This window comes from Bos indicus x Bos taurus, chromosome 1, assembly GCF_003369695.1.
Source record: "Bos indicus x Bos taurus breed Angus x Brahman F1 hybrid chromosome 1, Bos_hybrid_MaternalHap_v2.0, whole genome shotgun sequence".
Lineage (NCBI taxonomy): Eukaryota > Metazoa > Chordata > Mammalia > Artiodactyla > Bovidae > Bos > Bos indicus x Bos taurus.
Genome location: NC_040076.1, coordinates 115,461,971 through 115,488,090, shown reverse-complemented (window position 1 = coordinate 115,488,090; position 26,120 = coordinate 115,461,971). Strand labels below are relative to the sequence as shown.

General features: G+C 33.8%; 1 protein-coding gene across 1 annotated transcript; it reads left to right on the top strand.

The window, feature by feature from the left end:
* The first annotated feature begins 1,494 nt into the window (after positions 1 to 1,494).
* On the top strand, positions 1,495 to 18,180 carry LOC113893490 (arylacetamide deacetylase). The gene is made up of 5 exons (XM_027543454.1): positions 1,495 to 1,675; positions 9,023 to 9,245; positions 10,784 to 10,853; positions 12,072 to 12,243; positions 17,260 to 18,180. Exons 1-5 carry the CDS (start codon positions 1,538 to 1,540, stop codon positions 17,854 to 17,856), a joined length of 1,200 nt encoding a protein of 399 aa, XP_027399255.1. The 5' UTR covers positions 1,495 to 1,537; the 3' UTR covers positions 17,857 to 18,180.
* Positions 18,181 to 26,120: the final 7,940 nt, after the last annotated feature.

Sequence of the window (26,120 nt, the reverse complement as noted above, 5' to 3'; positions counted from 1 at the left end):
ATTCACTTTTGCCATCTCCTGTTTGACCACTTCCAATTTGCCTTGATTCATGGACCTAACATTCCAGGTTCCTATGCAATATTGCTCTTTACAGCACCGGACCTTGCTTCTATCACCAGTCACATCCACAACTGGGTTTTTTTTTCTTTCTTTGGCTCCATCTCTTCATTCTTTCTGGAGTTATTTCTCCACTGATCTCCAATAGCGTATTGGGCACCTACCAACCTGGGCAGTTCCTCTTTCAGTATCCTGTCATTTTGCCTTTTCATACTGTTCATGGGGTTCTCAAGGCAAGAATACTGAAGTGGTTTGCCATTCCCTTCTCCAGTGGACCACATTCTGTCAGGGTTACTTAAATTCATGGTTCTTTAAGAAAATTAGCCTCAGAAGTGTTAAACAGAGCATTAAGTTTTGATTCTCTCCTGTGAAAGTAGTTCTGAAATTAAAAAATTTTCCTTGTATACTATCCACCTTCTATGCAGAAATTCCCTTAACAACACATAACAATGTAGTTATCCAAGTTCTTTTTCTTCCTTTCTAGAAAGTGGAACAGTAACAGAATCACACATTTTACATAAATCATCAGAATTAGCTTGGGTGCACATGTATGACATCTTCATTTCCAATATTATTTAGTGGAGTTATGTAACAATTGAGGTTATATATTATCAATCAAGGTTATATATTAACCAAATAGAATTTGAAATAGCAAGTTACATATTAAGCTGAGAAATGCACTTTTAAAATTGGGCTTACAAAGTCTACATCAGTGCCTTTCATTTCACAAAGTTCATTATCTTTCCTGGGTTACCCAACAGTGGACCTAAGTCTTGGCTTAGGCTTAGGTGCTGGAAAGTTTTCCATTATTCACTCCAAAACTACTCCAGTCACTACATAGCCATTAAGATGATCAATTTGTATATGATTTACTTTTAATAAAGCTATAATAAAGATATCAGTAAAGGTATATCAAACTTTTTTATGGATCTCTTTGTTTTCTTCTCTTTCCTGGCAGCTCAAATGGTAAAGAAACTGCCCACAATGCAGGAGAACCCGGTTCAACCCTTGGGTCAAAAGATCCCGTGGAATACCCACTCCAGTACTCTCCTGGAGAATTCCGTGGACAGTGGAGCCTGGTGGGCTACAGTCCATGAGGTCAAAAAAGTCAGACACAACTGAGCAACTAAGACACACACACAGAGGGAGTGTGTGTCTGTTCTATTTTACAGAATCTTTGAGAATATCCTTCTCTAAATTGGTGTTCCATAATTATTTTTCTCATATGTTAATGCAGGGAGATTTGATATGAACTGTCAAAAATGTGAGTGTTATCCTTTACAAACTGCACACTGGAACTTCAGCTGTTATCCTTAGCACTAGCCTTCTGTACCTGCCAGGTAACAACCTATTGTGCCAATGAGGGAACTCAACTGGCCCAGTAGTTACATAGTAACTAGGTGGTGTTTGCCTCTATTTAGTTTCAGGCACTGAAATGTTGTCTAATACTGTCTTGCTTAAGAAACAGAACAGTTACAACATGAGGAAAAAATATTTTGGCTTTCTGATATTGGGAGTCCTCTTAGCAGGTTATATTTATGTACCTCTTCCAGATAATGTTGAAGAACCATGGAAAATAATGCTGTTAAATACTTTTTTAAAAACTTCATCATATTTGGTAAGTGATATTATTTATTAATCAAGAAAGTCAAGTTTTATAATATTCTAGCTTTGTTTCATTTTGTTTTTACAAGTTCTTCATAACCTTGGCTTCTTGTTGTCAAATTCTCCTGACTGCTATACCGCTGAGTGATCTCAGAGCAAAGTGTAACAAGATGACCAAGGAGGCATTCAGGTTGTATTTCTAAAGTGATCTATTCTGCTAGCGGTAAAAATGTGTGTGTGTGTGCATATGTGTGTGTGACAATCTCGTTTTATTTTTTCTACTCTTGTGTGCTTTTGAGAGGGTAACAGGCAGGAAGGCCAGGGGTCTCCAAATGGAGAAAATAGGCCGCGTCTGTCAGACATTTGTGTCTCTCTTAAGCTGCAGGAGGAAACAAACTAGCATATTTTTTTTCCTTCTCTATACAAATTTAAAAGAAGGTTTCCCTTAAAATACTGTGTTGCCATAATGACACCTGGTCTCACCTGAAGTTCAGATGAGATCAGTCGCTCAGTCGTGTCCGACTTTTTGCAACCCCATGAATCACAGCACGCCAGGTCTCCCTGTCCATCACCAACTCCCATAGAAAAGAAATGCAAAAAAGCAAAATGGCTGTCTGGGGAGGCCTTACAAATAGCTGTGAAAAGAAGAAAAGCGAAAAGCAAAGGAGAAAAGGAAAGATATAAGCATCTGAATGCAGAGTTCCAAAGAATAGCAAGAAGAGATAAGAAAGCCTTCTTCAGTGATCAATGCAAAGATATAGAGGAAAACAACAGAATGGGAAAGACTAGGGATCTCTTCAAGAAAATCAGAGATACCAAAGGAACATTTCATGCAAAGATGAGCTCGATAAAGGACAGAAATGGTATGGACCTAACAGAAGCAGAAGATATTAAGAAGAGATGGCAAGAATACCCAGAAGAACTGTGCAAAAAAGATCTTCACGACCCAGATAATCACGATGGTGTGATCACTGACCTAGAGCTAGACATCCTGGAATGTGAAGTCAAGTGGGCCTTAGAAAGCATCACTATAAACAAAGCTAGTGGAGGTGATGGAATTCCAGTTGAGCTCTTCCAAATCCTGAAAGATGATGCTGTGAAAGTGCTGCACTGAATATGCCCCAAATTTGGAAAACTCAGCAGTGGCCACAGGACTGGAAAAGGTCAGTTTTCATTCCAATCCCAAAGAAAGGCAATGCCAAATAATGCTCAAACTACCGCACAATTGCACTCATCTCACAAGCTAGTAAAGTAATGCTCAAAATTCTCCAAGCCAGGCTTCAGCAATATATGAACCGTGAACTTCCAGATGTTCAAGCTGGTTTTAGAAAAGGCAGAGGAACCAGAGATCAAATTGCCAACATCTGCTAGATCATGGAAAAAGCAATAGAGTTCCAGAAAAACATCTATTTCTGCTTTATTGACTATGCCAAAGCCTTTGACTGTGTGGCTCACTATAAACTGTGGAAAATTCTGAAAGAGATGGGAATACCAGAACACCTGAAGTTAACTATTCTCAAACCTTGAGTTAACCAATGCATTTTTCTTATGGAAATGTTTGTCTTAAGCCATGTTAATGTACTATGCATTTACCCCAGACTCTGTCTTCAAGTTGGTTCCGCCTTTTGGCTCAGAAACTACTTGACAAACCATTATGTTATACTCAGATATTATTCCCCTAATCTATGTAAACTATACTATTTGTTTGGTAATCTGCCCTTCTACAAGATTCAAGTCAATCGTTTTATGGCCTGGGATGAATCGTCTGGTACAGAGATTATCCCAAAATACATTTTATGGATGAAGGGCCTGGTGCCATTCTGAGTTTTAAGACACACCTTTCTTTCATTAACAGACTGCTAATGACTATATAACATCCAGCTGAAGACTAGCAGGGGGATACTCTTTCTGCCCTCTTCTGATGCCTTTGTCAGAAGCTTTCTCTATCTCCTTTATACTTTAATAAAACTGTATTACACAAATGCTCTGAGCGATCAAGCCTCGTCTCTGACCCTGGATTGAATTCTTCTCCTCTGGAGGCCAAGAATTCCGTCAACAACAAGCTTTCACTTTCAGAATTTCATACAAAATTCAGAAGTCATATGCTTACTCAGTAGGAACCTATGACATTTAAACACTAGTAATGGTTTTGGAACACAATATATGCTGTAGACGTGCAAGTAGGTTCTCATGGTATAGAAAAGCTGACTGTAAATGCCTAATAAAAAACATGAGAGGTTTGTTGTTGATGGTCAGTTGCCTAGTAGTGTCTGACTCTTTGTGACCCCATGAACTGCAGCACACCAGGTTTTTCTGTCCCTCACAATATCCCTAAGTTTGCCCAAGTGTCCAAGATCCATATAGTCAAGAATGAGAGGTTTAGTTAGAGGCAATCAGTTATCACCCCTGGATTTGTTATGACTACTTATTTGGAAACCTGATCCAGTTTACTCCTCTAACCTTCTCACTGCAAGATTAGCCTCCTCCCTTTGTCTGTCTCTCTGTCTCTCTCTCTCTGTCCCTCTCTATATAAAAAAGAAATCAGCAAAGATTGTTTGGTGGCAGACTGGAAACTGCTAAAGTCATTCTGTAATATTTTCCACTCCAACCAGCAAGGCATGAAAATATTACAGAATGACTTTGCAATAATTAGCAAAATTCCAATTGGCTCAGCAATTCCATTTCATGGATTTATCATAGACAAAATGCAACCTCTGGAAGTTTTTCATGTATTACTATTTTATTGCTTGTAATACCAAAATACTAAAAATAACAAAACTTTGCACCTCAATAGGGCTGAATAAGTGAACTATATTTTTATACACTTACTGAATCCTTTGCATTATGTAAAAGAATGAGGGGACTTTTTACGTGAAGATGTGGACAGATCTATAAGATATATGATTAAATGAGAAATGCAAAAAACCCAACAGAATACTTGTTATGTTGGAGTGACGCTACTATTATGAGACAAGTCTGGGAGCGCTCCAACAAGGCGAAGGAAATAACAAATGTCTTCCTCTTGGTAACTACCAGCTTTGTTTCAGTGTCTATATGTGCACTAGTGTTCATGATAATGGCTGACATGTGTACTTCATTATGGAAGCAAAATAGTAGTCTAGCCCCAGTTTGTGTGCATCAAGTAGAGCTGGCTAAATAATTTTTCGAGCCTGGTGCAAAATGAAAACTCGAGAACCCTTGTTCAAAAGGCAGGGAGGAAAAGGCACAAAGATATTTAATCATAAAGCTTTTCCTTTAAAAACATCTATTACTCGTGATATATAATATATGTGAGCTTCCCAGGTGGCACAATGGTAAAGAATCTACCTGCCGACACAGGAGATGCAAAAGACAAGGGTTCGATCCATGGGTTGGGAAGATCCCCTGAAGTAGGAATGGAAATCACTTCAGTATTCATGCCTGAAAAATCCCATGGACAGAGGAGCCTAGAGGGCTACAGTTCAGGGGTTGCAAAAGTCAGACACGACTGATCACACACACACAATGTTGAGCTAGGTATGTTTGGGCTTCTCTGTTTGTTCAGCAGTAAAGAATCTGCCTGCCAATGCAGGAGATGCAGGTTTGATTTCTGGGTTGGGAAGATCCCCTGAAGGAGGAAATGTCAACCTACTTCAGTATTCTTGCCTGGGAAATCCCATGGACAGAGGAGCCTGGCAGACTACAGTCCACAGGGTCACAAACAGTCAAGCACGACTGAGCAACTAAACAGCAGCAACAAATGATACAGGTAATAGTGAATACATGAATAACAGCATATACAAATTATAAAAATATGTATGTAATTTATGTGTTGCTATGAATAATAATAACTTATTAATGTAATGCTTTTTATTTATCAAGTCTTTTCTCATTTTTCTATAAAGTTATTCATCAGGTCAACAAGATCTATACTTTTAGTAACTTCATTTTCAATACATATAATTGAAATTGAAACCAATTGCTTATAGCAAACGCAAGATCACATTAATTTTTAATAATCTGTATATTTTCTGTATCAACCCCTTATCAGTTATATCATTTATATAACATCTTCTCCCATTCAGTAGACAGACTTTTCATTTTGTTGATAGTCTCCTTCACTGTGCAAAAGGTTTTTAATTTGATGTAGTCCCACTTGTTTATTTTTGTTTTTGTTTCCCTTGTCTAAAGAGACATTTCCAAAAACGTATTGCAGAGACTGATGTCAGAGAGCATATTGCTTATTTTTTAAAGAGTTTTATTGATTCAGGTCTTACATTTAGTCTTTAATATATTTTGAGTATATTTTTTAAATGATGTGAGAAGGTAGTCCTGTTTGATTCTTAGCATGTAGCTGTCCAGTTTTCCCAACACCATTTATTGAAGAGGCTCTCTTTTCCCCCATTGTATATTCTTGCCCTTTGTCATAGAGTAATTTCCCATATCAGTGCGAGTTTATTTCTGGTCTTGAGATTCTAATCCATTGATGTCTGGATCTGTTTTTTTCCGGTATCACAATTCTAATCCATTGATGTCTTGGTTTGTTTTTTTCCCAGTATAGTCCTTATTTGATCAATATAAGTTTAGTAGTATAGTTTGAAATCAGAGAGCATGATACCTCCAGCATTGTTCTTTTTTATCAGAATTGTTTGGGTTATTCAGAGTCTTTTGCATTTCCATACAATTCTAGAGTTCTTTATTCTAATTCTATGAAATATGCCATTGGTATTTTGACAGAGGTTGCTTTGACTCTGTAGATTGCCTTGAGAAGTATGGTCATTTTTACAGTAATAATGTCAATTCTAACTCATAAGCATTGTATATCTGTCTGTCTGTGTCATCTTCGATTTCTCTCCACGTCTTACAGTTATCCAAGTCCTAGTCCCAGTTTGCCCTACACGTCACCCTCCCTGGGTGGCCAGTCCAGTTGCTCTGAGCACACACTGACTGCTGCCTACTGTGTCTATGGGTCTGAGCATTTAAAATTGTGTCCTTTCATTTATTTCTGATACTGGTAAACTGCAGCTTCTCTTTCTTTCTGATTATTCTGACTGGAGGCTGATCAATTTTATGGGATTTTTTTTTTCAAGGAATAAATCTTTAATTTTCTTTATCTATTTCTATTTTATTGATTTCCAGGGGGTTTTCCCTCCTTTATTCTTTCCTTCATACTTTAATATGCTAATCTAACTCTAAATTTGTAGTGGAGGAAGCTTAGATCAGTTCCTTCAGACCTTTCTTCTCCTCTAATAATGCATTTAAAGCTAAGAATTTTCCTTCAGTCAATGCTTTTTCTGCACTCTACAAATTTTGATATGCTATAATTTCATTATCAATTGCTTAAAAATATTTTTTCAATTTGTCTAGAGGTATCTTTTCCTTGGCCAATGAGTTATTTAGCAATATGTTGTATAATTTCCAAATATGTAGGGATTCCTCATACACTATTGTGTTTCCAGTTTTTATTTTACTTATGCTATGATTGACAACTATTCTGTATGATCTTAATTTATTTGGCTTGTTGAGATATTTTTTCCCCAAAATTTGTCATGTGGTACATCTTTGTGAAATTTCTTTATGCAGTTGAAAAGAATGTGTATTCTGTTTTCATTGAGTGGAATGTCCTCAATACATTAATTCTGTTGAGTTGATAGTTTTTTCAAATTTTCTATATGGTTACTATTTTTCTATTTGCTTTTTCTATCAATAAATGATGTAAGAATATCAATTTCCAACTAATAACTTTGGATTTTTTTTTTGTTTCTCCTTTCAATTTTTCAGTTCTCGATTCCTGCATTATTAAGCTCTGTTACTGTTTGCATACACATTTTAGTATTGCTGTGTCTTGGAGAACTAAGCTTTTTGTTATTATGATTCCTAGTACTGTGCCTTTTTTCAGAAGCATATATTATAATACAGTCTTGTTATCAGGGTGGCAGGAGATTGATTGAAGAAACCCCCTCAGAAACCAATATCAGGGCTGAAGTCCCTTATATTAAATGGCACAGACCAGTTAATATAGCCAATCCTCCTATCAGTGGATTTTGTATCTGTGGATTCAACCTGTGTGTGCCTGTTAAGTTGCTTGTTATGTCCGACTGTGTGCAACACTATGGACTGTAGACTGCCAGGATCCTCTGTCCGTGAGATTCTCCAGGCAAGAATACTGGAGTGGGTTGCCATGCCCTCATCCAGGGGATCTTCCCTATCCAAGGGATCAAACTGGCCTCTCCTATGTTTCCTGCATTGGCAGGTGGGTTCTTTACCAAAAGCGCCACCTGGGAAGCCTGGATTCAACCCACCAGAGATCACAACCCTAGGATATGGAGGGCCAATTGTATTTTGCTTTCATAGCGTAACTGTATTAAGATTTTTATTTTACCTTAATTTTAATAAAATTAGAAATGAAAGAAGGTTTAAACAGTGCTTATTCCACCATTTTGTTGTATTTGCCATTCTTTTGAATTGCATATTTGAAAATTGAGTATTTTTGTTCCTTAGAGCCTCAGTCATTCTAGACCTTTCATGATAAAAATGTTGGAATCTTTTGTCTATTGAATTGTTAGTCTGTTTCTTACTGTAATCAGTTTGTTATATATTCTAAAGACTATCATTTTCATAATTGCAAGTTTATTATTTACATTGTGCTTTGACGTTTCAACCACTTTACTAGATTTTTTAAATATTATTGTTAAATTTAACAAAACTTAATTTTTCAATATGCCTTTCATAGCCTTTGGGTTTTGTTTGGTTTTTAATATGTGTGTGTTGTATATTTTATTAAATTCTTCTTAAGGACTCTTTCCTTTCATTCAGCCTCTTGGAGTCCAAACGTATAGGAATAGCAAACAACCTGTATTTCTCTATCACCACATTTTGTTTTTCTCTAGACTAAGCTTACTTAATCTGACTGAAAGGTTTTCTCTTCAGTTAATCATCCAAACTCTATTTTCCTTTTAAGTCTTAGTTAAAGTAGAAGTTAAAAACCTTTTCCTCACCTTGACAATTATTCCAAAGAATTTTTCCCATATTTACATTACAATGTACTTTTGTAACTTGCCTTTCATTAGACTGTGATTTTTTTCTTTTCTTTTTTTTTTGAGGATGAATAGCTTGCCTAATTGTACTGGGCATTGACAACAGAATTATATATTCCATACTAATATCTATTGGGTGAGTGTATAAGTGAGGATTAGTGTCACTTAGGTTATTCATCATACAGTAGTAAAGCATCTGGGTTTGTATATCTTCTGGTGGTATAATCATTGATTTTTCTGACTATAACTAAGAGTTTTGGGGTAATATTGAATATTTATGTACACCTCTTGACTCAAAACATTTTTTACAGTTAGAGTATATGTGTATTTTTATTTCATTTTAGGCCCTGTTTGGTGAAATATTGGGGCTAAACCATTTCATGAAATCGATGGCACTCTTTTCAAGAATTCAAGGTTTTCCACCAACATCAGATGAAAACATAATTGTGAAAGATACAACATTCAATGATATTCCTGTCCGTATATATGTGCCCCAACAGAAGACAAAATCATTAAGAAGAGGCTTGTTTTATATTCATGGTGGTGGCTGGTGTTTTGGTAGTAATGGTAAGGGTGATACATTGGTAGATTCATTTCATATAATGTAAATGATGATTCTCATATTAGGAGCTACAAATTAAATATCATGCTCTTGCTTCTGAAATTATTTTCAGGAAAGCAACGTGAATTAAGTTTTTGAAATCTCAGTCTGAATAAAATGTTATTAACATTCAGAATTTAACACATTTTGTTACCAAAAAAAATTAAGACAGTTTCTGATCCTACCACTCACTGACAGACCCTATAAATTTTGCAGAATGAAGATTAAGCACCTTAGCAAATAAAAATTCTTTTTGTCTTTTGAACTCATTAACATATTGCTGGAAATGTCTTATTTATCCTTCAAGACGCAAATGATTATTTTCAAAGTTCCTAATGCCCCAATATAGATGTGAAAAAGCTTTCCAATTACTTAATTAAATGTTAAGGTATAGTCAGCTTTCTTGAAATCATCTCCTGCTTAACAGTATAGGACTAAATAATGAGTTGCATTTCATTATTTTATTTTCCTTTGAAGAACATTTCTATCCTTTCCCAGATCAAGTTGTACTCCAGAAAAACAGTTTAGTTTTTATGTTTGAAAGGAGACATTTAGTACATTTTTTCATGTATGTTATCACAATGGATAGGACTGTGGATTGAAAGTAGGAAGACGGTGTTCAAGGCCCAAGGTCCAGTGTACTGAGAGTATGGTTGGCAAGGGTAAGACATGCCACTGTGCTCTGAAAAGGAAAACTGATCAGGGGCAAGTGAAAGGATCACCAGACTTAATGATTCACATTCTACTGACATGTGAATATGTAAACTGATCAACAGGAAGCTAAGTATTAGACTTTTTTCTTTAGGTAATATTTTAAGATAAAGGGAAGAAATATAAAGTCATCACAGTAAACTTTATTCTTGACAGTATCATTTTTCAATTCTTATAGTGGTCCAGTGTTGTGGTCTTTTACAGACCAGGACCTGGGGACCAGAGTCGATGAAAAGGAAGAGAGAAAAAGAGAGAGAGAGAGCAGTATCTCTCAGGTTACGTGCAAAACCAATAAAGCCCATGCACAGGACATGTGCCGCTCATGAAGGCACAGGGCGTCCTCTCAAGAGGGTCTTGAAAGCCCGGTGAGAAATTGAGCTTGGTAGGCTTCCACGCTCCTAAGAGAATGAAGACAGAAAGAAGGACGTGGGGGACCCAAGTATCTAGTGGAACAAGGGTGTTTTATTAGCAGAAATGCATGCTTATATATCTTCAGTAAAATGATTACTCAGCTATTACAAAGAATGAAATTCTACCAGTTGCAACAAAATGGATAGTCTAATATATACAAGGTCACTGAAGAGAGTCACTGAAGAGAGTCACTGAAAAGAATCCAAGCAGGTGCCCTTTCTCAGCCCTGAGAACTGCATGCAGCTCTACTCTTTCCTGTATTCCAGGAACTGATAAGAAACAGAGAGTCCTTGAGAAATGGCACACAAAGGAAAATGCAACATATTGGATCCCTTAAAGCTGAACGTCCCCTGACAGTCCAGTATTTTTTCTTTTATTTCAGATTATTATAGCTATGACCTTCTGTCAAGATGGACAGCAGAGAGACTTGATGGAGTTGTCATATCAACCAAGTAAGAGCTGTGTTATTTGATTTTAGGCCATATGCCTTACATATCAGTATACACTCAACTATATAGAGTGTCTTATTATGGCAAAAATAAATCTGTGCCTCTGATGACATTGATTATGGACAGAGAAACCAAATGTCAGAAGCTGTCCAGTCCAGCAGTGGAGAGAAAAGGCATACACCATATTTGAAGAAGGAACAGAGGTCAGAAAGGCAAGATGTTGTTCAAGTGAAGTTAGCCAACAGTATCACATGGATTTAACTACTACCTCTAGATCTTTCCCTATAATTAGCAGGATATTAAGGAAATTTTTGAGCCAGAAGATTGGGGTTGAATGTCAGCTCTGCAGATTGGTAACTGTGTGATATTTTACAGGATATTGAACTCTAAGTATTAACGATTTGCATATCTCATCATTGACATGGGGACTACATATTATAATACATGTAACAGTGCTTAGAAAGGTGCCTAGAAGTTAGTAATCCATTGATATTACCCATATTTACCATGAAAGTAAGACAAAACCTATCTCAAAGTCCATTCTAATATACACCTTAGAAAGAGTAGGGAAAGGGTTTAAATTTTCTATAGAACACACTGTCTGTGAGAACCTTCTTAAACATAAACTTCAGAAAATTCAGTTAATGGACTAATGGAATAATTATCATATTAAACTGATATATTTTGATAAAATAACAGTAATTCTAGAGAAACAAGTAATAATAATGATATATTTTTTAAAAAAAAGATAGAATATTTACCAAAAATAATCACTCTGCAAATATTTTTTCCTGGGAAAGGTAGCAGCTAGTAAGCTTTTCCCCAAGACCAAACCAAATTTAACAATTGGACTTTATATTTTGATTATAAAAATGACAATATTTAGAGATTCCCAGTCAAATTTTATGATTAGGAAAAACATGTTTCCAACAAATATGTTGGTAAAAGCAAAATTTTACTCTTGATTTTTGGTCAAGAGTCCAGGAAAATCAATGGTTATAGCACAGGGAACTCTGCTCAATATTCTGTTATAAACTATATGGGAAAGGAATCTGAAAAAGAATGGATATATGTATATGTGTAACGGAGTCACTTTGCTGTACACGTGAAACTAACACAACAATGTTAATCAAATATGTCAACATAAAGTAAAAGTTAAATAAAAAATTTGAAATGATAAGAAAATCAGTGATTAAGAAAGCATTGTTTTCCTATCTACAGCTACAGACTAGCCCCAAAGTACCATTTTCCAGTTCAATTTGAAGATGTGTACACTGCATTAAAATGGTTTTTAGACCCCCAAAATCTTGAAAGCTATGGTGTAGATCCTGGAAGAATCGGTATCTCTGGAGACAGTGCTGGAGGGAATTTAGCTGCAGCAGTGGCACAGCAGGTAAGATGCTCAGCATTTTCACTTATTGTATTTTCTTTATCTTTCATTTACAAATTTTTAACTCATACATCAAGATTATAAATATAATTTGTCGCTAATTTTATTTTACTTATTTAAGAACATTGAGAAGAATGATTTCATACTTTGAACTTCTTTATATATAAAATGCTGAAACAATTTCCTATATAGTCCATTGGCATTTTTAATGAGAGAAATTCAATAAAGGGTAACAATAAGTATAATTAAGAAATCTGAATATGTATGTAATCTAAGTATATTCATGACATATGTTCAGAATATTGTATATTATAATATACTTTAATATGTGTATATATGCTTGCCAGAAAGAAATATAGGTCATCACTGAGAGAAGTCAACATGATCCTAGTTTCCAGTTTATTCCTAAAACTGATTATTTTTTTTCAGTAATCAACAGAGAGTTGAAAGTAAGCAGATATACAAAGAGGAAAATAAAAACAAGTTAACAGGAAAAAAATATCACCCAGATTCAGATGTTGCTATTGTTATAAAAATCTTTTAGTAGAATCTGTTTAAAATAAATAAAAGTATATTTCAAAATTTGGAAATAGGCTCATGAAAGAAACTATGTAAAACTAATAATATAAGATATTTGAAAAATAAACAAAATTTCAATAAATAAAAACATTACCCATAAAAATTAGGCTTTCAATGTAGTTGTTTTAAGATTTTATACTTTTTGAGCAATTTTAGATTCATATAAAAATTGAGAAGAAGATGAGAAATTTACAGTCTACCCTCTGCCACACATTCATAGACTCTTTCATTATCAACAACCCCACCCAGAGTGGTACATTTGTTACAGTTAATGAACTTGTATTTACACATTATAATCCTCCAAAGTCCATAGTTTATATTAGGGTTCATTCTAGGTTTTACTATGTAGAAGTGTTAGTATATTGACTGCAATACAGCAATATAGAAAATTGGAAGAGAGATCAGAAAATTGTTTGTAATGTTGAACAGAGAGATTAAAAGATAGAAAATACAAAATAATAATGTCATTAAATATATGGCAAAAAGACTAATATGAATATATCCTTCTAATCTGAGGACAGAATGATGACTATTTTTAGAAATAAAATTCCAGAAAATTCACAACCCAACATACTCTCCCTTTGGATTTTAAAGAGGAGTGTTTCAGGCAGAAGGAAATTAACCACAGAGGGAGGATCAAAAAGATAGGAAAAAATAAAGAGAAGGGAAAAAGGTAAATATATTCACAGACTAAAATGAAAATGAACATGACTCTATAAAAGAATAATAATTGTGTCCTGTGATGTAAAAATAGAAATAAATTAATATGAAAAATATTAATGGATGGATTTTCTTTTAAAAATTTAAAAATTTTAAAAATTTAAGAAAATAAAATTTAAAAAAAATTAATATGAAAAATAATAACCCATGCATAGAAGGACTAATTAGAATATTAAAATATTCCATTAACTTTCTATTTTGTAAGAAGGTAATAAAGATGTAATTAATATTCAGTTCAGTGCAGTTCAGTCGCTCAGAAGTGTCTGACTCTTTGTGACCCCATGAATCACAGCACACCAGGCCTCCCTGTCCATCACCAACTCCCGGAGTTCACTCAAACTCATGTCCATCGAGTCGGTGATGCCATCCAGCCATCTTCACATTTGATAAAGTAATGAGTTTATGTTTATCCTTAGTGGACATATAAAAAAATGTTATAAAAATGTACCAATAAAATGATATCACAGGAAAATTGAATAATAAAAAATATTTCAAAAACTACAAAATGGAAAAAGAATAGTAGAATAGATGAGATAAATAGAATGCACAATAATACATAAATTATGAATTTAAACCAAAAATATTAATAAATGTTTTGGTATAGATGTACTAAAAATTCTGGTAGAATACAAAAAATGGAAACAATAAAATTTTAAATTCCAACAGAAGTTGTATGAATAGGATGCTTTAAAACAGATATAAATAGATGCAAGAAAAAAAGATAGTAAAAGATATGTCAAACAAATACTAATCAGTATACTTATTTTATAATCATATTAAATAATCCTAGAGGAAAAAAACTATTCCTGGAATTAACATGCAACATTCCTAACTATAATTCCATTTACTGGAAGATGAAAAAAAAAAAAAAAAACACATCCATTTACATGCAATTAATAACAGTCTGAAAAGACAGAGCAAAGCTGATAGGAAATAAAGGAAAAATGAACAAATTAATTGCAAAATTGGAAGAATTTTACTAATCTCTTTCAGTAATAGAATAGCATGGTTGATAAATTTAAACAGTGAACATAAAATAATAAACAGCAGAATGTACATTTCTTTGAAACACACAAAACATTTTTCTTAATCAGGCACATATGCAGGGTTATAAACCAAGTCTCAAACAATTCAAAGAACTGAAATCAAATAGACCCCTGCTATTCATAGCATAGTATGTGAACTAGCAGTATCAGCAGCATCTGGGCACTTATTGGAGATAGAGAATCATTGGTCTTACCAAAGATGTCCTGAATAACACTATGCATATGTAACAAGAATTCTAAGTGATTCTAAGTATGCACAATAAAATTTGAGAAATCAAATTATTTAGATTATATCTCTCTCTGTCCACAGTTAGCATAATGCTTTGAACTACTAATAAAATATCAAGAGAAAACTCTGTATGTTTTGAAAGTAAGATGCTCATTCCTGATTAATCCAAGTGTGAAAATATTTGACCTGCATTATAATAGATATACATTATACTGTGTGAAACACAGATATATCAACATCCAGAGGAAAATATACAGCCTTAACTAAATATAAAAAAATTGCTAAAATTAACAGGTCAGTATCCTTTTAATGAAATTAAAAAAAGAAAAGAATGCCTAAAAAATAGAAACAAAGACAAAATAAAAAGGGATAAGAGATAGATGAGAGCATAAAAATGAAATTAAAAATAAACACAATAAGATCAGCAAAGTCAACAGAAATAGTTTCTTGAAAAAAGCAATACAGTTGATTAGTCTGGGTGAGACAGACCAAGAAAAAATGGTGAGAATCTTAATAAGCTGATATAAGGAAGAAAAGGAGACTATAGCTACATATCTTACAGATATTAAAAATACAATAGTATACTTTGAACAGCTTTACTGCAATGCATTCAAATTTACGTGAAATAGAAATATTCACTATAAAAAGAATTGACTCTAGGGAAAATATGAAAAAAGGATTATATTATTATCATGAAATAAACAGAACGGTCATTTTTATATTTTTACACACACACACTCCAGGATCAAATAGTTTTAAACACAAACTCTAGCAAGTATTTTTAATAGAAATATCTACTTCTAAAAACAAATTCTGAAAGTTGCAAAAGTTGCATTTTGGGAGGCTGACATATCTTGATTTGTAACCTGACAATGTCAATTTGAGAAGGAAAAATGATAAACATCTACATTTGTGAACACAGATGCAAAATCCTGAACTAAAATACTATCCAAAAAATTAAACAATACTTTAAATGGTTAGTATATCGTGACTATTTTGAGTTCATTCTTTAGATTGTGATAGGTTTAATATTAAAATACCTTTAATACAATTCTTCAAATTAATAAAGAAGAAAATAATGATTATCTTAATAAAAGTAAGTTGTTTAAAGATAATAAATATCCAGCATCTATAAATATGAAAAAATTAGGAAACAGTGAATAGAAAAGAATCTCCTTAATTTGAAAAAGTATGTATACAAAATCACTTAGAAGAAACATCATACTTAATAGGTAATTCATAAAAGTTTTCTCTTGAAAATTGGATAAACACTACCTGTACCCAAGTGTACCTGAAATCCTGGCCAGTGCTCTGAATGATAAGCAAGTGATACTATTTTTCGGTGTGCTAATCAGTTTGATTCTTCCTGAGTATGTCATTACTTCAGGCATATACAAGATAAAGTTGGTTCTGAAAATTTTAACTTACCAAACATAACTATGCAGTAAACTAGATATATATTTTATGACTGATAAAATGATCTGTTTGTTCCAGTAACAGAAGCATATTGCAGGAAAATTAGCTTTGAAGAAAACTATAGAATTCTACTGTTTCTGGAAGAAGATGGGGACTATATTTACAAAAGCACAAAAGTTCTAATTTTCTTTGAACTATTAAGTTTAAATATTAAATTTGAGTAATAAGTTAAACCATCAAATAAATTCAAATATTAAAAACTTAATAGTTCTGTATAATTTAAACTTATCCAGAATCAAGCATCTCTTTAAAACTCAAGCTATCTCCTTCCCATCTCAATGCTTGCTAACATATTTAGGTATTTAAAATAATTCTAATAATAGAAAAATATGTTAATCACTCAGTCGTGTCTGACTCTTTGTGACCCCATGGACTATAGCCTGCCAGGCTCCTCTGTCCATGGAATTTTCCAGGCAAGAATACTGGAGTGGATAGCCATTCCTGTCTCCAGGGGATTTTCCCTATCCAGGGTTTGAATCCAGGTCTCTGGCATTGCAGGTGGATTCCTTACCATCTGAGCCACCAGGGAAGCTCAATAATAGAAAAGAGAAGAACAGTACCTGATTATAAACTTATAGAACCTCAGATTATAAATCCAAGTTCCATAAGTATGAAATTACATTTAGTAAAAGATCCTCTTAAAAAAATGATTCTCTTGCACAATCTATGAGGAGGATATGAATTAATTTTGCTTTGAAAATTAAAACATATTAACTACATGAACATCTAATATACGGGGAGGCCTGACATGCTTGAGTTCGTGGGGTTGCAAAGAGTCAGACACGACTGAGCAACTGAACTGAACTGAACTGAATACTAAAATTTACTTGATATTAAGATTTTTATTTTTTATCAAAATGTGTTATTGAATTGTATTTTTAAGAACCTTAATAATACATTGTTTTAACATTGTGGTTACTTTTTTCATTAAAAGGACTTATTAAAACAATATATTATATTTTTTTTCAGCTCTTAGAAGATCCAGATGTCAAGATCAAGCTCAAGGTTCAAACTTTAATATATCCTGCCCTTCAGAATTTTGATTTCGATTTACCATCATATCGAGAAAATGCACATTATCCAGTTCTGTCGAAATCACTCATGGTCAGATTCTGGAGTGAATATTTTACTACAGATAGATCACTTAAGAAAGCAATGCTTTCCAACCAACACATTCCTCTGGAATCAAGCAATCTGTTCAAATTTGTTAATTGGAGTTCTTTGCTCCCTGAGAAGTTTAAGAAAGGTCACATTTATAAGACTCCAACTCATGGTAGTTCAGAGCTCGCTAAAAAATACCCAGGGATTCTAGATGTGAAAGCTTCACCATTGCTAGCTGATGACAGCAAGTTGCGTGGTTTACCCCTGACCTATGTCATCACTTGTCAATATGATGTCTTAAGAGATGATGGACTCATGTATGTTACTCGACTTCAGAAGTCTGGAGTTCAAGTGATCCATAACCACGTAGAGGGTGCATTCCATGGAACACTTGCTTTTCTTTTTACTAAAGTTGGTTATAGAGCAGCCAATCAGTATATTAATTGGCTACATGAAAACCTGTAATAAAAATCTGATCAATATAGAAAAAAGTTAGCCCCAGAATTTCAGGAAAAAAGGACAAACACTGAGAGTATTCACATTAGGAATACATGTTTTATAGACTACAGTCTTTCTAAATCTGCATGTAGGTAATTATTGTTATTGTCAAGGAATGATTTTTATAGGTTAGTGTCACTCACTTTTGTTTCTCAGAGTATATTAGATTTTATTTTTCACTTTTAGCTATCACTTTCAAGCATCTAGTTTTCTTACATTCCTTTCATTTTACTTGTTTCATAAATTATTTCAGTTAGAATAAATGTCTGCTTGTTTAATACCAACCATTTACTCTGCATGGTTTTAGGTCCTTGGATAAGATCCATTTAATGCTGGTGTGAATGAAATTGTTATTCTTTCTATGTATTTTTGTCCCAGTTCTATATCAACTGTCCACCACTGCAAAATTTATTTTCTAATGCCCAACTCCTTAGTCAAGGAAAACAAAGATATAAAAAATCTCAGTCTTTTGATATTTTGATGATAGGTGCTGACAGATTATTTTAGCCAAACAAAAGCAACATTTACTTTTGGATAATCTGAATCCTTGAAACTGTCAAGGAGTCAGCTAAGAAAATAGCTCCAAATATGAGTAGCTGAGCAGTAACAGGAGAAGCACAAGGAAACAAAAATGCATATGTGTGTGCATATATGTTTGCACATATGCTCATATACCAATGTATTTAATCTACATCTATATATATATATATATCTGTATATACACACACATACATATATACATGTCCTCAAATGTATACCAAACCACAGAAAAACACCAATACAGTATACTAACGCATATATATGGAATTTAGAAAGATGGTAACAATAACCCTGTGTACGAGACAGCAAAAGAGACACTGATGTATAGATCAATCTTATGGACTCTGTGGGAGAGGGAGAGGGTGGGGAGATTTGGGAGAATGGCATTGAAACATGTATAATATCATGTATGAAACGAGTCGCCAGTCCAGGTTCGATGCACGATACTGGATGCTTGGGGCTGGTGCCTGGGACGACCCAGAGAGAGGGTGTGGGGAGGGGGGAGGGAGGAGGGTACAGGATGGGGAACACAGGTATACCTGTGGCAGATTCATTTCAATATTTGGCAAAACTAATACAATATTGTAAAGTTTAAAAATAAAATAAAATTAAAAAAATAAATAAAAATAGTTTTGGGAAAATAAATTATTAAGAAGTGAGATAGGTAAGTTTGAAGATGTTTTATATGAAATAAATTTATTTTTAAAAATTGCATGTGTGCCTCTAAATAGAGACTTTATAAAACATAATGAATTCAATTATTTGAAAAAAGTGCTGTAAAAATCTTTTGTTGAATACTTCTGTTACTGGTGTTTGTCATTATCCTCTGCCTACCTCAAAGTATTCTGCAGTGGAAAACTTTACAAATAAAGACAGTCCAGTGTTGAAGTTGAGCATACTAAAAAATATTTCCTTAACTGAGTTAGTGTATTCAAAATAAAATAAGCAAAAACACTGCTGAATAAGTGAATGGATGTGAATTAGACAAGAACAGAAGTCCAGAAACAATTTATGTATTATTATGTTATTTTCTTAAATTTATACCTGATTTTTTTCATATTTAAACCTGTTCAAAAGTATAATATTTTCTTGTAATTTTTATTTTCTAGTTGTTGACATCAAGAATATAGAAGCCAGTTATTTTTATATATTGACATTGTATTCTAAGCCCTTGCTTAATTCACTTAGTAGTTCGGAAAGCTCTACACTGAATGATTTATGATTTTCTGTGTAGATAATTGTTTCAACTGTGAATAAGAGTTTTATCAATAATTATTAATTAACAGTCTTCATGCCTTTTATGTCTCTTTCTTGTCATATTGCTCTGTCTAGGATCTCCAGTAAAGTGTTAGGGAAAGAGGGGCAAGAATGGATACTCTTGTGTTTTTTCCAGTGTTCAGATTTTAATTATTTGATATTAAGTGTATTATCTAACAGCTTGATATTAGGTCTACATTTTAGGGTTGCTTTTTACCAAATGTGTTTATTCTCTTCTCCTTCAAGTTTGCTTGTTGAATTTTGGACAAGAAAATAATTGTTGAATTTGTCTAATTTAGTTGCTACATAAATTGAAATCATTACATGCTATTTTCTCTGTATTCAGTTTATCTGGTTGTTTAATCTAGAAGGTCAATCAATTTTTGTACTCCAGAGATGAATTCCACAAAGTCATACAATTCTTTATATTTATTACTTTTTTCTTTCTTCATTTTTTAAAGAACAGATTTTTATTACAAGTAGAGACTCTTAATTGTGCTTCTTAAGCATCAGGGTACATGACAGTCAGTGAATAACTATGTAAATTAAACTCCTCATTTTTGTCAACTTCCCATCATGATGCCTTTGCTCTTTGCTGAAGAAAAACAGAAAACATCAATAAAAGTTCTGTCAGGTGGGGTAGAAATGCACAACAAAGAATACCACACAAAGCGCTTTCATGAATGCATCCCTACCACAAGACGGACACTGTCTCATTCCAGTCAATCTATTGCCAAGCATATTTGTTTTGATAAAGGTTTTTGAGAAATTCTGTTTGCAGTGCTGGAATAGAGATGTAGACATAGGGTATGGACATGTGGACATGGTGGGAAAGGGGAGACTGGGACGAATTGAGAGAGTAGGGTTGATGTACAAAAGTAGATAGCTAGTGGAAAGTTGCTGTTTAACACAGGGAGCTCAGCGTGGTACTCTGTGATGACATAGAGTGTTTGGATATGGGGGAGGGGAAGAAGACTCAAGAGGGAGGGGATGTATGTGTAAATATAGCTGATTTACTTCATCATACAACAGAAACCAAGACAACGTTGTAAAAGCAATTATAGTCCAATTTTTAGAATGCTGATGATTAAGAAAATGTGAACACGTATCAACAAAGAATAGTGATAGGGCCAGGAAACTGATGACACTTTAAACAATAGATCAATCATATAGCAGAGACACAGGACCTCCCAGTAGAACATGGATAACAGTGTCTGAAGCATGTTCCTAATGCACTTTAAAAAAAAAAAGTGTTTATATATTTATTTGACTGCACCAGTCTTAGTTGGGGGGCATGGGCTCTTTCATCTTCATTGTTGCATGGGGCATCTAGCTCCCTGAGCAGGGTTCAAAGCCGGACTCCATGGATTGGGAGGGCAGAGTCTTCCAATGCTGGAAGGAATGTAAACTGGTACTGCCACTCTGAAAAATGGTATGCAGATTCCTCAAGAACTTTTTTTAAAAGATAGCATCTTAAGGGTGAAGTTTAATTTCTACTTATCTATTTTAACCTGAGAAAGATTTGCCTTTGGTTAAGAAAATTATTCCCCACAATTTCTATTACTTATATCTATTACTGTGACTTATTACTAATTTCACCTGAATGCTTTTCAAATTAAAGTATATATTTTAAGAAAAGAAATTGTTGAACAAATCAAAATGAGAGAGACAGAGAGAGAAGAGTGATAGGTAATCTTTAAACGTTTCCCCCTGAGTCTTAACCTGTTATTTAATCCTGTCCATTGCCTTCTCCCTACTGTCAAATAATAAAGCAGACTATATGAAAAGTTTATATGTTTTTGTTTTAATGCTAAGCTAATTGCCAGGCAAGGACTGCATACCAGACAAGAAATTCACTGAGTCATTTTTGAAGGAGGAAAAGCAGACTTTTTGAGAACTGCAAAGTGAAAGGGCATCTGCCACATTGGCTGTGGTCATTAAGAACTGAAATGTAGCTGTCCATGCAGTACTGTTGGGTCCATAGGTCTGTATACAAATGCCCTTAATCATTAGTCATGAAAGAATCTCCAGTTAGATTCAGGTCAGGGGTATTTAAAGTTCATGGTTTGTTAAGAAAATGAGTGTCAGAAGTGTTCTAGTGAAATACAGCATTAAGTTTTGATTCTCTCTCTCCTGGGCAAGTAGATCTGTGCGTTAAAATTTTTCCTTTTATACCAAACAACCTCTATGCAGGAATTCCTTTGAAAACATAGAAAAAGTAGTTATCCAAATTCTTTTTCTTGTTCTCTAGAAAGTAGAATCATGACAAAGAAAACACTCAGACCTTAAAGTCAGCAGAGTTAGCTTAAGGACCCATATAAGACGTCTTCACTTCCAATATTTTATAGTGGAGTTATTTAACAACCTATAAGTCAAGGTTGTATATTAACCAATATATAATTTGAAATAGCAAGTTATATATTAAACTCAGAAATGAACTTTAAAAATTGGACTTACAAAGTCTATGTCAGTGCTTTTTATTTTACACAGTCCTTTACCTTTCTCTTGTTTATCAAACAGCTTGGGCTTGGGTCAGCAAAGTTTTCCATCATTCTCTTGAAAACTATTCCAATCACTACGTATCTCTTATGGTACTCTATTTGCATTTAATTACTTGGCTTTTATTAAAGATATAGTAAAGATATATCAAAACTTTTTTATGGATTCCTTCACTTACTACTCTCAGGGGGGGAATGTGATTCTATTTTCCAGAATCTTTGAGAAGGAATATTCTTTTCTATCTTGGAGTTCCACAGATATTTTTCTCCTATGCTAAAGCTGGAAGATTTGACCTGGCCTTTATGAGAATGTATTTTTTTTTTATAAACACCAAAAACTGCCCTGTGGCAACTTACTGTGCTAGTGAGAAATCTCCTTGACTCAGAAGTTATGTAATAATTTTGAGCAGAGTTTTCCCCAAGACCATTTCAGGCATTTAAATGAGGTATCATACGGTCTTGCTTAGGAAAGGAACAGTTACAATATGGGGAAAACATCCTTAGGCTTTCTGATATTGGAAATCTTCCTAGCAGCTTATATTTATAAACCCCTCCCAGACGTTGAAGAACCATGGAAAATAATGCTGTTAGATACTTCTTTACAAACATCAAGATATTTGGTAAGTGAAAACATGTGCTAATCAAAAAAGGCAAATTTTCTAAGTTTCCCAATTTGTTTGTTTTGTTTCTGCAAGTTCTACATAGCCTTAGCTTCCTATTGTCAAATTCTGCTCATGTTGTGAAATGCTATACCTCCGAACGATCTCAGAGCAGACTGCTAACACGATAACCAAGGAGACATTCAGGTTGTAATTTTAAAGTGATCTATTCTGCTAGCAGTAGAGTAAAAATGTGATCATTTGTGTGCATGCATGTGTGTGTTTGTGTGACAATCGTGTTTTACTTTCTCTACTTTTACTTTTGTGTGATTTTTAAATTCCCTACAAAACTCAGAAATCATGTGCTTGAGATCTTCTAGTTAACTGTGACACTTAAACACTAATAATGGATTTAGAGTACAGTGTATACAGTAGGCATGTTAATAGGTTCTAATGGTATATATTTGCTGACTGCAAATGCCTAATAAAAAGCATAAGATGTGTAGTTAGTGGCAATGGATTATTGCCACTGGATCTTTTGTTTCTATTATGACTACTTCATTGGGAACCTAATCCAGTTTATTCCTCTAACACTCTCCCTGAAAAATTAGCCTTCTCATTCTGTCCCTGTCTCCTTCTTTCACTATATACTAAAAAGAGTAATCAACAAAGACTGTTTGGTGGTAGAGACTGGAGGCTGCTAAAGGTCCAACCGCTAGAAATCTCTAAACTCCACATGCATATTTCCAGGAATGGAGAGTTCACTACTGTTTTATGTAGTCCACTCCAGTAAAAAAATTTTTTTAAACAAATTTTATTTTTTGAATAGTAATGCATCCATATGGGCATCCCCAGTGGTTCAGCAGTAAAGAATCTGCCTGCAATATAGAAGATGCTCGAAATGTGGGTTCCCTCCCTGGGTTGGGAAGATCCCCAGAGGAGGGCATGGCAACCCATTCCAGTGTTCTTGCCTGGAGAATCCCATGGACAGAGAAGCCTGTCAGGCTGCAGTCCATAGGGTTGCAAAGAGTCAGACAAGACTGACATGACTGAACAGGCACACACTCATCCATATAGTTCAAAAATCAAATCAATATGAAAAAAGTAAACATTGAGAATTCCTGCTCCTATTCCTGTGTTCATCCATTCTATCCTCAGCCCAGGCCTCTGAAGAAAACCAGTTTATTAGCCTCTTGTGATTCATCCTGGGGCTTCTTTATACAAATAATACCTATAATACAGTAATAAAAAGCATATATTCTTATCCTCTTTTCATTTTTACATGAGAAACAACATAGCAAGTATTCTATTGTGTTTTTTATATTTTTCATTTTGTTATATATCCTGTAGATGTTTCCACAGCTTCACATATAAAGCCCCCTCATTCACTTACATACTGCAAAGGATTTAGTATGAATATAAACCATAGTTCACTTAATCAGGCCTATTGAAGTTCAAGCTTTTTATCTTTTTGGGATTTTGTTATTATGAATAATAAAATGATAATACATGAAAAATATTCAGAGGCCGAGTTTTGTCTATGATAAATCCATGAAGTGGGATTGTTGAGCATTTTGGAATTTTGCTAATTATTGCAAAATTGCCCTGTTTATATTGTCCACACCAACCAACGAGACATGAGAATATCCATGCTCTGTCAGTTTCTCAACAAAGTATGTTGTAATTTTTCTCAGTTTTGTTTTATCAACATAATGATAAGTTGTATCTTAGTATACTTTTATTTTGTATTTCTCTTAGATTCTGCCTAAGAAGCTCAGGAAATAAATTTTCCAACAGTTAGTCCCTTAAGCTGAGTCATAATGCTGCTATTGTGTGACAAGCCTGGGAGTGCTTGCATCAGGCTAAGCAAATATCAAATACCTTCACCTTTGTAACTACCAGCTTTGTTGCAGTTTTAATAGGTGCATTTAGTGTACATGACAATGGCTGACATAAATACTACATTATGGAAACAAAAGAGTAGTCCATCCCTTGTCTGTGCATCTATATTTATCCATAATATTCATATCAAGTGTACATCAAGAGGAGCTGACTACATTATTTGTAGAGCCTGATTCAAAATAAAAAGGCAAGAACCCTTGTTCAAAAGTTAGAAAAGCACAAAGGCATTAAAACATACAACTTTTCTTTTAAAAACATTTTATTACTGATAAAATATGGGTAATAGTGAATACATGAATAGCAAAAGTTACAAATTATAAAACTATAGTTTGATATAACTTGTGTGTTATAATGAAAAATAATAATTTATTAATGTTATGTTTTTTATTGATCACAAGATTTTTCTGGCTTTCTTTTCTATTAATTTATTCATCAGGTCAACAAAATATGTACTTAGACAAATTCATTTTCAGTTCATATCATTAAAAGTGAAGTCAGCTGCTTTTGGCAAATGCAAGGTCATGATTAATTTTTAATGATCTTTGGATATTTTGGACATTAACCTTTTATCCATTACATAATTTGCAAATGTCTTCTTCCATTCAGTAGACAGCCTTTTCATTTTGTTGATAGTTTTCCTCACCATGCAAAAGCTTTTTAATTTGATATAGCCCTATTTGTTTATTTTTTCTTCTGTGTCCCTTGCCTCAGAGACATATTCAAAAAGAATTACTAATATTGATATCAAAGAACATATTGCCTAATCTTTAAGAATTTTATGGTTTCAGATATTACATTAAGTCTTTAAAATATTTTAAATTTCTTTTTATATGTTGTAAGAAAGTAGTCTAGTTTGATTCTTAGCATGTAGCTGTCCAGTTTTTTCAATAGCATTTATTGAAGAGTCCATCTTTTCCCCATTATATATTTTTGCCTCCTTTGACATAGATTAATTGCCCATATAAGTGTGGGTTTATTTTTGGGCTCTCAATTCTATTACATTGATGTATGGGTCTGTTTTATTCTCATATCATACTGTTTGATTACTGTAGCTTTGTAGTATAGTTTGAAATCAGACAGCATGTTAGAGCCAGCATTATTCTTTTTTCTCAAGATTGTTTTGGCTTTTGGAGTCTTTTGTGTTTTCATACATATTTTAGAATTCTTTTTTCTAGTCTGTCATTGGTATTTTGATAGAGATTGCATTGACTCTATAGATTGCTTTGGGGAGTATGGTCATTTTAGCAATACTGATTCTTCTCATTCATAATCATTGTATATCTTTCCATATTTTTGTTTCGTCTTCAATCTCTTTCCTCAACGTCATATACTTTTCCAAGTACTAGTCTCACTGAGTGGCCAGGCCAATTGATCTGAGCACAGACTGATTGCTGCCTATAAGTCTGAGCATGTAAAGTGATGTCCTTTCACTTAT

Coding starts and splice junctions, on each gene's coding strand:
- LOC113893490 (XM_027543454.1), top strand. CDS start 1,538: ATGAGGAAAAAATATTTTGGCTTTCTGATATTGGGAGTCCTCTTAGCA. Junction 1,676..9,022: donor TAAAAACTTCATCATATTTG/GTAAGTGATATT, acceptor ATTTCATTTTAG/GCCCTGTTTGGTGAAATATT. Junction 12,244..17,259: donor CTGCAGCAGTGGCACAGCAG/GTAAGATGCTCA, acceptor ATTTTTTTTCAG/CTCTTAGAAGATCCAGATGT.